Consider the following 12,308-nt stretch of genomic DNA (forward strand, 5'->3'; position numbering starts at 1 on the left):
ACTCCACCCCAAAACTGCTAGAACTCATACAGGAATTCGTAAAGTGGCAGGATATAAAATCAATGCACAGAAATCAGTTGCATTTCTATACACCAACAACAAAACAGAAGAAAGAGAAATTAAGGAGTCAATCCCATTTATAACTGCACCCAAAACCATAAGATACCTAGGAATAAATCTAACCAAAGAGACAAAGAACCTGTGCTCAGAATACTATAGAATACTCATGAAAGAAATTGAGGAAGACACAAAGAAATAGAGAAACATTCCATGCTCATGGATTGGAAGAACAAATATTGTGAAAATGTCAATGCTACCTAGAGCAATCTACACATTTAATGCAATCCCTATCAAAACACCATCAACTTTTTTCACAGAAATGGAAAAAATAATCCTAAAATTTGTATGGAACCAAAAAAGACTGCAAATAGACAGTGGAATGCTGAAAAAGGAAAGCAAAGCTGGTGGCATCACAATTCCAGACTTCAAGCTTTATTACAAAGCTGTAATCATCTAAACAGTATGGTACTGGCACAAAAACAGACACATAGATCAATGGAACAGAAGAGAGAGCCCAGAAATGTGACTCTCAACTCTATGGTCAACTAATAATCCACAAAGCAGGAAAGAATGTCCAATGGAAAAAAGACAATCTCTTCAACAAATGGTGTTGGGAAAATTGGACAGCCACATGCAGAAGAATGAAACTGGACCATTTCCTTACACCATACACAAAAACAGACACAAAATGGATGAAAGATGTAAATGTGAGACAGGAATCCATCAAAATCCTTGAGGAGAAAACAGTCAGCAACCTCTTCAACCTCAGCCACAGCCACTTCCTCCTAGACACATCGCTAAAGGCAAGGGAAGCAAGGGCAAAAATGAACTACTGGGACTTCATCAACATAAAAAGCTTTTGCACAGCAAAGGAAACAGTCAACAAAACCAAAGACAACTGACAGAATGGGAGAAGATATTTGCAAATAACTTAGCAGATACAGGGCTAGTATCCAAAATCTATAAAGAACTTACCAAACTCAACACCCAAAGAACAAAGAAGCCAATCAAGAAATGGGCAGAAGACATGAACAGACATTTTTCCAAAGAAGACATCCAAATGGCCAACAGACACATGAAAAAGTGCTCAACATCACTCGGCATCAGGGAAATCCAAATCAAAACCTCAGTGGGATACCAACTCACACCAGTCAGAATGGCTAAAATTAACAAGTCAGGAAACGACAAATGTTGGTGGGGATGCGGAAAAAGGGGAACCCTCCTACACTGTTGGTGGGAATGCAAGCTGGTGCAACCACTCTGGAAAACAGTATGGAGGTTCCTCAAAAAGTTGAAAATCGAGCTACCCTCTGACCCAGCAACTGCAATACTGGGTATTTACCCCAAAGATACAAATGTAGTGATCCAAAGAGGCACATGCACCCCAATGTTTATAGCAGCAATGTCTACAAAAGCCAAACTATGGAAAGAGCCCAGATGTCCAACGACAGATGAATGGATAAAGATGTGATATATATATATATGTATCACAAAGAAATAGAGAAAGTATCATATCATCTGTGATATATATATATATATATATAAAAAGTATCATATCATCTGTGATATATATATATATACACACACACACACACACACACACACACACACACGATGGATTATTATGCAGCCATCAAAAAAATGAAATCTTGCCATTTGCAATGACCTGGATCGAACTAGAGGGTATTATGCTAAGTGAAATAAGTCAATCAGAGAAAGACAATTATCATATGATCTCACTGATATGTGGAATTTGAGAAACAAGGCAGAGGATCACAGGGGAAGAGAGGAAAAAATGAAACAAGACGAAACCAGAGAGGGAGACAAACCATAAGAGTAAACTTTTAATCTCAGGAAACAAACTGAGGGCTGCTTGAGTGGAGGGGGATGGGAGGGATGGGGTGGCTGGGTGATGGACATTGGGGAGGGTTTGTGTTGTAGTCAGCACTGTGTATTGTGTAAGACTGTATTGTGTAATCACAGACCTATGCCCCTAAAACAAATAATACATTATATATATATAAACCCTATTAGGTAATCACCTAGATAGCTCTATAGAGAGATCCCTGGGTATACTGAAGAGTCATGTACTAATAATGTAAATGAGGAAGAAGAGCCTTCAAATCTTGACTAGTTTTTCTTTCCTTTTTTTTTTTTTTTTAACATTTTATTTATTTATTTTACAGAGAGAGAGAGCACAGCAGAGGGAGAGGGAAAAGCAGACTCCCCACTGAGCGGGGAGCCTGATGTAGGGCTCGATCCCAGGACCCTAGGATTATGACCTGAGCCCAAGGCAGACGTTTAACCAACTGAGCCACCCAGGGCCCCCACATCTTGACTCATTTCAATAAAAATTTAAAATTTATCTGACATCCAACATACCTCTTTCATATACTGGTTATACAGTGCTTCTGATGATTCTAGGTAAGCCTGTGCAGTTTCAATTTCTTCTCTTTCAGACCACAGGATACCCAGGTTATTCTGGAAAATAAAGAAAAGAGAAATAAATAATGACAATATAAATCTTCCAATTAAAGTAACTTTCAGGGGTGCCTGGCTGGCTCAGTTGGTTGAGCATGTCTCCTGATTTCAGCTGAGGTCACGATCTCAGGGTCCAGGCCCAGCAGGGAGTCTGCTTGAGATTCCCTCTCCCTGTGCATCCCCTTAAATAAATAAATAAATCTCTTAAGAAAACATTTCAATAAACTTCTATGTTATTGGTTTCTTTTGTAACCCTTTACATTTTATGTTATACATTTAAAATAATTATTCTGTTTATGAAATACAGGCTTTACTAGACTGCAAAAGGGGCTCATGGCACAAAAAAAAGGCGGGGGGCACACGCAGAAACCCTACAGTTTACAGGTGACTTGATCATTCCTCTGGAACACAGACCTCTGGTCTTCTGGCTTCACATAATGTTTCTATTCTATCATTTTTTTAAGTGAAGTGATCAGTCCTCAGGAGGGACTGTAGATCACAGGGATAATGTATTGAGATGGGACAGTTGTTTTCTTTTTATTTAGGAGGGTCCTTTGCAGGACCCTGGGGAAACCCGAAGGGGCTCTTGCCCACTACTAACTTACTGATTACTCTGCCCACCCAGACTCAAAGAATATAATCTCCCTTAATATTCATTTCCTGATCATAGAAATGGATGCACAAATCACCTTGTCCCACTCTCTAGTTCAACTTATTTTTCCTGACAGGAGTCCCTGAGAAACTCCATTTAGCCAGGACACCAATCAGCCCAACCCCAGTACACCGTATCTAGCCTACAGAGTCTAGAGATTCCCCTAGTACCAGGAACTGGTTGGCCACATGTGCTCTGTTTTGATGGGATGGTGATATATTTAACCTGCTAGCTCCAGGGCAGGCTGTGCCACAGAAAGCAATGGTTCCCGTGTGCGATAAATCTTAAACCAAGTAGAGAACCCCAGAGTGTATCTAAGAAAAACTAAGGTTTTTCTTTTGAGCCATAACCTATTGCGATCTTGAAGGTAAAGACCATGCAAAAGATCTAGAACTGATTTGATTTTTAAAAATTAATAGTGTAATGTTTTGTTTTTTAGTTTTTTTTTTTTTTTTTTTTTTTTATAAAGATTTTATTTATTTATTTGAGAGAGAGAGAATGAGAGAGAGAGCACATGAGAGGGGGGAGGGTCAGAGGGAGGAGCAGACTCCCTGCAGAGCAGGGAGCCCGATGCGGGACTCGATCCCGGGACTCCAGGATCATGACCTGAGCCGAAGGCAGTCGCTTAACCAACTGAGCCACCCAGGCGCCCTGTTTTTTAGTTTTGCAATTCTTTTTATTGAGATATAATTGACACATAATGTTAGTGGTTTTTTTAAATGTTCACTCCACAAAAATAACTACTATTGACATTCTACATAAATTATGTTTAAATATAATATAAATCCTAAAATACACCAGAAACTACTATATCATTCACAGAGCATCATCATGTTCTTGCCCTCAGGATACCAAACTAGGTAGGAAAAAAATTAAATATAAAATAAAAACAGCTAGGGGCACCTGGGTGGCTCAGACAGTTAAGCATCTGACTCTTGGTTTCAGCTAAGGTCATGATCTCAGGGTCATGAGATCGAGCTCCGCATCAGGCTCCGCACACAGCACAGAGTCTGCTTGAGATTCTCTCTCTATAATAAATAAATCTTTTTTTTTTTTTAGGTTTTTTAAATTTATTTGAGAGAGAGCACAAGTGGAGGGGAAAGCCAGAGGGAGAGGGAGAAGCAGGCTCCCCATTGAGCAGGGCGCCCAACGTGGGGCTTGATCCCAGGACCCTGGGATCACGAACTGAGCCGAAGGCAGATGTTTAACCAACTGAGCCACCCAGGTGCCCCAATAAATAAATCTTTAAAAAAATAAAAAATAGGGGCACCTGGGTGGCTCAGTTGTTAAGCATCTGCCTTCGGCTCAGGTCAGGATCCCAGGGTCCTGGGATGGAGCCCCGCATCAGGCTCCCAGCTCCGTGGGAGGCCTGCTTCTCCCTCGCCCACTCCCCCTGCTTGTGTTCCCTCTCTTGCTGTCTCTCTCTCTCTGTCAAAAAATAAATAAAAATAAAAATAAAAACAGCTAAAAAGGCACTACTGGTGAATTCTACCAAACACGTAAGAAATAATACCAACTCTGCACAACTCTGTCCAGTAGAGGAAAGAACGCTTTCCATCTCATACTAAACCAAAGACATAACAAGAAAACCACAGCCTGATATCCTTCATGAACACAGATATGAAAAAATATTAAAATTTTAGCAAATGGAGTTCAAAAATATATAGAAAGGGTAATATTTCACCCAAGTTTTACTTGGTAAAAACTTCAAGTGTATTTTTACCACAGGAAGGAAGTTTGGTTTAACACTGGAAAATCATTCAAGGTCATTCACCATATTAACAGACTAAAAAAGAAAAAAAACATGAATATCTCAGATGCAGCAATGAAATGACGATGCTGAAAGAAGTCAGACCAAAATAAGAGAAACACTGCATGATTCCATTATGAAATTCTAGAAAATGCAGAGGAGGAGCCAAGGCGAAGGGAGAGAGAGAATAAAGGAGGGAGAGAGGGATTACAGAGCACAGGAAGCCTGTAGATGGATATGGTCAATGGATATGGTCAATACCTTGATTGCAGAGATTGTTTCATGGGTATATACATATGTCAAAATTCATCAAATTATGTACTTTATTTTTTTCTACTTTAGAATTTTTATTTCTGTGTAAAACAAAGACAGAACTCCTGGAGGTCAAACAAAGAAAACAGACACCAAATTCAAAGCGCTATTAAGTCAGGAAACAAAGAAGAATCTGAGGTAGAAGTCAGGCAACATAATCCACAACCTTTTTAGGGGCATACTGAACAATCACATCTCTAGTAAGATCTCATTTTTTTTAAAAGTCACAAGTTCTAAAAAGTTAATAATCCACTCTCTGAAATCAGATGTAAAACTATGACCAACAGAAGATACACACAAACTTTTGTCATGTTAACAGAGAAAACGGTTTTACTAAAAGCTGCTGACGTTTCCATCAGTAGTAACCACAGGGAGGCCGTTGGTTGTAACCATAGTTCCATTTTAGTGGGGGTAGTAAGGTTCTTGTCTGTGCTGCGGGTAACTGTTACCCCAGGATCATCCATGCCACTGATTGGATCGACTGTCCCTTGGCCACCCCCGTCTACTATCCCTACCTCTAAACTGTCTGTTATCTTGCAACTGATTGCCTCTATTTCTCTGGTTCCCACCAGCTCTGCTATTCCATTCTTCAACGATTGGAGGGAACTCAGGAGGGCATTTCAGGTATTCCTGGTACTCTTTGTCATCTTCTGTGAATCTACTGGCAAACATCTCTTCAAATTTGGGAACAGCTTCAGAAGTTTCTGTCATCCTGAAATTCCCAGCAGTCTCAGGCAGCTGCAATGTTTAATGTTTATGTTGTTTCGATCTCCGGCCCACACCGTGGGCAAAGGATCTCCCACTACTTCAGCTCTCCAAGGTAAGGGACTTATGTACTTTAGATATACTGTTTATCGTATGCCAGTTATACCTCAGTAAAGCTATAAACACACACAAAAGCTTCTCTTTATACATTTATATCCTGGGAGTGGAGAGAATAATCTACTAATTTGTTAGGAAATTTTACTTAGGTGAAGTAGTTAAATTTCACTCAAGATGAGGGGCACCTGGCTGGCTCAGTGTTGATCTCAAGATCAGGAGTGCAAGCCCCACACTGGGTGTGAGCCTACTTAAAAAATATACTTTTTAATTAAAAAAAAAAAGATGATAATGCAAGTGTATATTGCTGATAGCAAAAACTGGAAGGAAAACTGGAGAAAAATTATTCTTTTTTTTGTTTTGTTTTTAGAGAGAGATCATGCCCGACGTGCGGGGGGTGGATAGGGGGCAGTGCGAGAGAGAGAATCTTAAGCAGGCTCCACACCCAGCACAGAGCCCGATCTCATGACCCTGAGATCATGACCTGAGCTGAAATCAAGAGTCGGATGCTTAACTGACTGAGTCACCCAGGTGCCCCAAGGAGAAAAATCATTCTTAAGGCCTCCAGAACCCAGTGAAGATAGAAGGGGATAGTCTCTTTTGATAATCTAATGTGGATCCAGGTTTTCTATTTCTATAGTTTCCCAGGAAGGAAACACCAGGTTGAGACAAAGCAGTCAGAATATCATAAATTCCCATGAGCTGTTACTTTCAAACTTTTTCCTACACACACACACACACACACAGTCTTTTACAAAATAGAATCATTCTACCTAATTCCCAACATGCCTTATAGTCTTCCCCCTCCCTCTTAATATTGATATTTTTTAATTTTTTTTTAAAGATTTTATTTATTTATTTGACAAAGAGAGAGAGAGGGAGAGCACAAGTAGGCAGAGAGGCAAGCAGACGGTGAGGGAGAAGCAGGCTCCCGGCAGAGCAGGGAGCCTGATGCGGGGCTTGATCCCAGGACTCTGGGATCATGACCTGAGCCGAAGGCAGACGCTTAACAACTGAGCCACCCAGGCGCCCCAATATTGATATTTTTGATTAACAAATATGTATCATTATTTTTTAGTGGCTGCACACTGTTCTTCTGTATGGATGTATCCATATTTATTTAACCATATAGCTACTGGCTGATATTTCATTTTTTTTTTTAATTGACAAAGCTGTGATGAACATCCATGCTGACATACCTTTGCATACCTGTCCCAATATTATTTTAGGATATTGATATGGAATTTTATTTTATTTTTTTTTAAGATTTTATTTATTTATTTGACAGAGAGAGACACAGCGAGAGAGGGAACACAAGCAGGGGGAGTGGGAGAGGGAGAAGCAGGCTTCCTGCTGAGCAGGGAGCCCGATGCGGGGCTTGATCCCAGGACCCTGGGACCATGACCTGAGCCAAAGGCAGATGCTTAACGGACTGAGCCACCCAGGCGCCCCTGATATGGAATTTTAAAGTCAAAATCTTGACTCCAGAATTCTGATACCTACTGATCTTCAGAAAGTTCTATGAATTTGTATTTCCACTAACGATAATGCTAATAGATATTATCTGTTTCCTCATAGTCTCTCCAGTAACAAGTATAAGCAATATCTTTAATAATCTCTACCAATCTGATCCAATTTTTCTATTTTTTTTTAGTTTGCTTTAGTATTAGTGAGATCAACTCTCTCATCACTGGGACACCTGGGTGGCTCAGTTGATTAACCTTCAGACTCTTGGTTTCAGCTGCAGTCATGATCTCAGGGTTGTGAGATGGAGCCCGGTGTCCTCTACACTTGGCGCTGAGTCTGCTTGAGATTCTTTCTCCCTTCCTCTCCCTCCCACTCTGCTCCTCCCCTGCTTGCATGCTCTCTCTCTAAAATAAACAAATCAATAAAATCTTTAAAACAAAATCTCCCATCCTATATAGCAAATATTAAATGTAATAAAATTCTAGTGTGGTAATGCCACTGGAAAAAAAGATCAACCAAACAGTAGAGTTAGAAACACACTAGCACAAACAGACAAATTACTATTGCCGTATAGTTTTGGTATCTGGTAAACTAGGTACTAGCTAATTAAATTAAATTACCATTTAATCTAATTAAATTATTATTTCTGTATAGTTTTAGTACCTGGTAAGCTAGTTTTAGTGCATTTTTCTTTTTCTTATGTTCACTTTTCTTTATTCCTTCATATACACATACTCATTTTGTCAAGCTCTAAGAAAAACTATTATGATTTCAGCAGAAACTGCATTAAACCTACAAATGAATATCAGAATATGACTGTTATGTGGGTGCCTGGGTGGCTCAGTCGGTTAAGCGTCTGCTTTCCGCTCAGGTCATGATCCCAGGGTTCTAGGATCCAGACCCAGATCTGGGGAGCCTGCGTCTCCCTCTCCCTCAGCTACTCCCTCTGCTTGTTCTCTCTCTCTCTGTCAAATAAATAAATAAAATCTTAAAAAATAGGGGCACCTGGGTGGCTCAGTTGGTTAAGCGACTGCCTTCGGCTCAGGTCATGATCCTGGAGTCCCAGGATCAAGTCCCGCATCGGGCTCCCTGCTCAGCAGGGAGTCTGCTTCTCCCTCTGACCCTCCCCCCTCTCATGCTCTCTCTCTATCTCATTCTCTCTCTCAAATAAATAAATAAAAAAAATCTTTAAAAAAAAAAAAAATCTTAAAAAATATATATATATGACTGTTATGTTTAATTCTTGCCACCCAGGAAACTGTTATTTTTTTCCATTTAGGATTATCAGTTCTATTACCTCTAATATTGCTGTTATGAATGCAATTTCTAAAAATAGTATTTTTAACCAGTATTGCTTATGTACAGGAATACTATTAATATTATATATTTATTTATATCCTCCCACTTTATTGAATTGATCACAGTTCTAATAGTTTTTCAGCTGATGACTTTAGTTTTTAGGTATACAAGGATCACATATGCAAATAGTTACTTTTAGAAATTATTTTATTTTTTCCCCAAAATTAATAACTCTTATTTGCTTTCTATATTATTGCAATGGCCAGAACTTTTTTTTAAAGATTTATCTACTCATTTTATTTTTTTTTAATATTTTATTTATTTATTTAAGAGACAGAATGAGCAGTGGGGAGGGGCAGAGGGAGAGAGAGAAAGAGAGAGAGAGAGAGAAGCAGACTCCCTGCTGAGCAAGGAGCCAGATGCGGGGCTTGATCCCAGGACCTGGAGATCATGACCTGAGCTGAAGACAGACGCTTAATGGACTGAGCCACCCAGGCACCCCTTTTCCATTCATTTGAGAGACAGAGAATGGGGGGAGGGGGAGAGGGAGAGAGAGAATCTCAAGCAGACTCCACCTGGAGGCGTGAAGCCCTATGCAGGGCTCAATCCCACAACCCTGAAATCATGGCCTGAGCCAAAATCAAGTCAGATGCATAACTGACTGAGCCACACAGGTGCCCCTGCAATGGCCAGAACTTCTAATCAAGGTTTTCTTCCTGATTTTAGTACGAATACCTAAAATAATTCACCCTTCAGAAAAGGCTGGCTATTTGAAATACTGTATTTCACTGAATGTAAGATGTCCCATCTGTAAGACACAATTATTTTATCAACAAGAAAACACTGCCAAGTAAATTATGACACAGCTATAAGATGCATCCTGATTTTAGACATATTAAGATATGAAACAATGTGCATATTAAAATCAAAATACAGTAAATACTGGACATTCCATATTACATTTAGGGTGGTTTCTAATTCTATTCTTAAGATGTTGAAATTGTTCAATGCTTATTAAGATTTTAGGCAACCATATGATTAAAGAAAATTTCGAGTAACTGAGGTTTCGTCTGAGTTCAACATCTTATGAATTTCATTAGATCATTCATCCACTGGACATATATTGAGAATGGCCTACTATGGAGGAGGCACTGAGGTTATAAATAGTGTGCAAAAAGAGACATAGCTCCTGTTATTGTGTAGCTTTTAATTTTATTGGGTCATGTTAAAAGAAAATGACCTGTACAATTTCCTTTTTAATTCTGAGGTTTTTCTTTGAGGCCATATGATCAATTTTGGTAAATGTTCCCTGGATCACATATATTAAGAACTGGAACTACTGGATGTAAGGGTTTGTGAGCTTACTCCAAGTTCCTGGCACATAAAAGGAGTTCATACAAATTTGTATTTTGAAGTGTTATGTTCCCAAAGAGAATGTCAGATTTATTTCTTAATAAACCAAGGACCATGGGGCACCTGGGTGGCTCAATTGTTAAGCGTCTGCCTTTGGCTCAGGTCATGATTCCAGGGTCCGGGGATCGAGCCCCACATCGGGCTCCCTGCTCTGCGGGAAGCCTGCTTCTCCCACTCCCCCTGGTTGTGTTCCCCCTCTCGCTGTGTCTCTCTCTGTCAAATAAATAAATAAAATCTAAAAAAATAAAAAAATAAAAAATAAATAAACCAAGGACCATATAAATGGGAAACGATAAGTATTACAAGAATTCAAAGATACAAGTTCGGAACAAAATGATCCAAAGAAAGTCACTAGAAGTATGAAGTCTGTTTTGAGATGGGTTTTGAAGAATGGGCAAGAATTCCCTGGGGAGGGGCGCCTGGGTGGCTCAGTCGTTAAGCGTCTGCCTTCGGCTCAGGTCATGATCCCAGGGTCCTGGGATCGAGCCCCGCATCGGGCTCCCTGCTCCGCGGGAAGCCTGCTTCTCCCTCTTCTACTCCCCCTGCTTGTGTTCCCTCTCTCGCTGTGTCTCTCTCTGTCAGATAAATGAATAACATCTAAAAAGAAAAAAAAAAAAATCTAAAGAATTCCCTGGGGAGCAAACGAATATATATATATATATATATATATATATATATATATATATATGGCAAAAACAGAAACTGAAGATTTTTAAACAATTTGTTTTAAATTAAGCATGCACTCGGGTCATCCTCTGTAATTTCCTCGAGACCTTAAGATTTAAATTACTATGGATTTCTTTCTGAATAGAATGAACAGGATTTGGACTGGTGGAGAAGAGCTGGAAAAGGCATTTATGAGGTAGTAGGGTCTCAGGAAACCAATGCGTTGACCACGACTAAGCGAAGCAGCAAGTGATGTCGGTGGAATTTGCAAGCTGTTCATTCCAAAGCTTCAAAAACACGGGGCCAAATTGTGCCTGATAACATCTGCCTTTAGCCTTGGCGAGAGTGGGGACCCTCTCCACCCCTCGCCTCTGGCCGACGACAGTGGGCCGGGCTCGCTCTCACCTGCGCCTGGATGTAGAGGGAGACGCAGTCCTGCGACAGCCGGTACTTGCGCAGCAGCCTCAGGCATTTCACCAGATGCTCCTCCCCCGCCGACAGCTCCTCGGTGTCGATGTGGTTCACACCGAGGTGGAACTCGATCACCGCCAGCCTCACTGCTCCCTGGGCGATGGGCCCCTCGGCCTCCACCACTTCGGCCGGCGGCCCCAGGGCGTGGTCCCCCGCGCCCAAGCCGTCCTCCGCCTGAGGCCGCTCATCCTCGTCCTCAGGCGCGGGGCCCAACAGCGCCTTGACCTCTTCCAGCAGTGCTCGGGCGCCGTACTTGGACTTATAGGGTTCTTTCTCGGGGTTTTTATGCAATTCCACCCGCGACAGAGCCAGCGCGGCCTGGAATTTCTCACGAATCTCGGCCCACGGAGGATTCGCCATAGCGGCCTCTACCGCCTGGGCGCCCTCAATGTTTGCAATCGGGACTCCCGCCTTCTTTCTGTTTTGCGACACTTCACTTACGGCCCCGGACAGATCCCAACACTGCGGAACCGTAACCAATGAGGTCCGCCAAAGGACCCGCAATGTGCTCGGCTGTAACCAATGGAAAGGCGTAGTGGGCACCACAGCAACCGTTGTCACGGAAACGAAGCTCTCAATGAGGGTGGTCCCACTTCCAGCCCCACCCTCTGCGGTGATGAATTCTATCGCGTGACCCGTAGAAGTTCTACCTTTAACAGAACACATTGGAAACATACGTAACTACTCTCGTTAGTTGGTATAAGCTGAATGACAGAAAACTTTTGATATTAGAACACATTAGAAACATACCTAACTACTCTCGTTAGTTGGTATAAACTGAATGACAGAAAACTTTTGATATTAATATATAACCTAGCCCATGACTGGATGAAGATGTAACAAGGATTCATTTATTATTAATATATAGCTTCTGGAGTGAAAGTTAACTTTCACTACGTAAAAAGCACTCAGTGATCG

General features: G+C 41.0%; 1 protein-coding gene and 1 pseudogene across 1 annotated transcript in view; both read right to left on the reverse strand.

Moving 5' to 3' along the window:
• KIFBP (kinesin family binding protein) overlaps positions 1 to 11,826 on the reverse strand; it is a 41,688-nt gene extending 29,862 nt beyond the window's left edge. The window contains exons 1-2 of the mRNA XM_078077639.1: positions 11,325 to 11,826; positions 2,443 to 2,541 (exon numbers count right to left, since the gene is read on the reverse strand). Of these exons, the coding sequence (XP_077933765.1) occupies positions 2,443 to 2,541; positions 11,325 to 11,750 (525 nt within the window). The 5' untranslated portion in view covers positions 11,751 to 11,826. The remainder of the gene's footprint in view (positions 1 to 2,442; positions 2,542 to 11,324) is intronic.
• Positions 5,575 to 6,162, reverse strand: LOC118549441 (RNA guanine-N7 methyltransferase activating subunit pseudogene; annotated as a pseudogene).
• Positions 11,827 to 12,308: the final 482 nt, after the last annotated feature.

This window comes from Halichoerus grypus, chromosome 7, assembly GCF_964656455.1.
Source record: "Halichoerus grypus chromosome 7, mHalGry1.hap1.1, whole genome shotgun sequence".
Classification (NCBI taxonomy): domain Eukaryota; kingdom Metazoa; phylum Chordata; class Mammalia; order Carnivora; family Phocidae; genus Halichoerus; species Halichoerus grypus.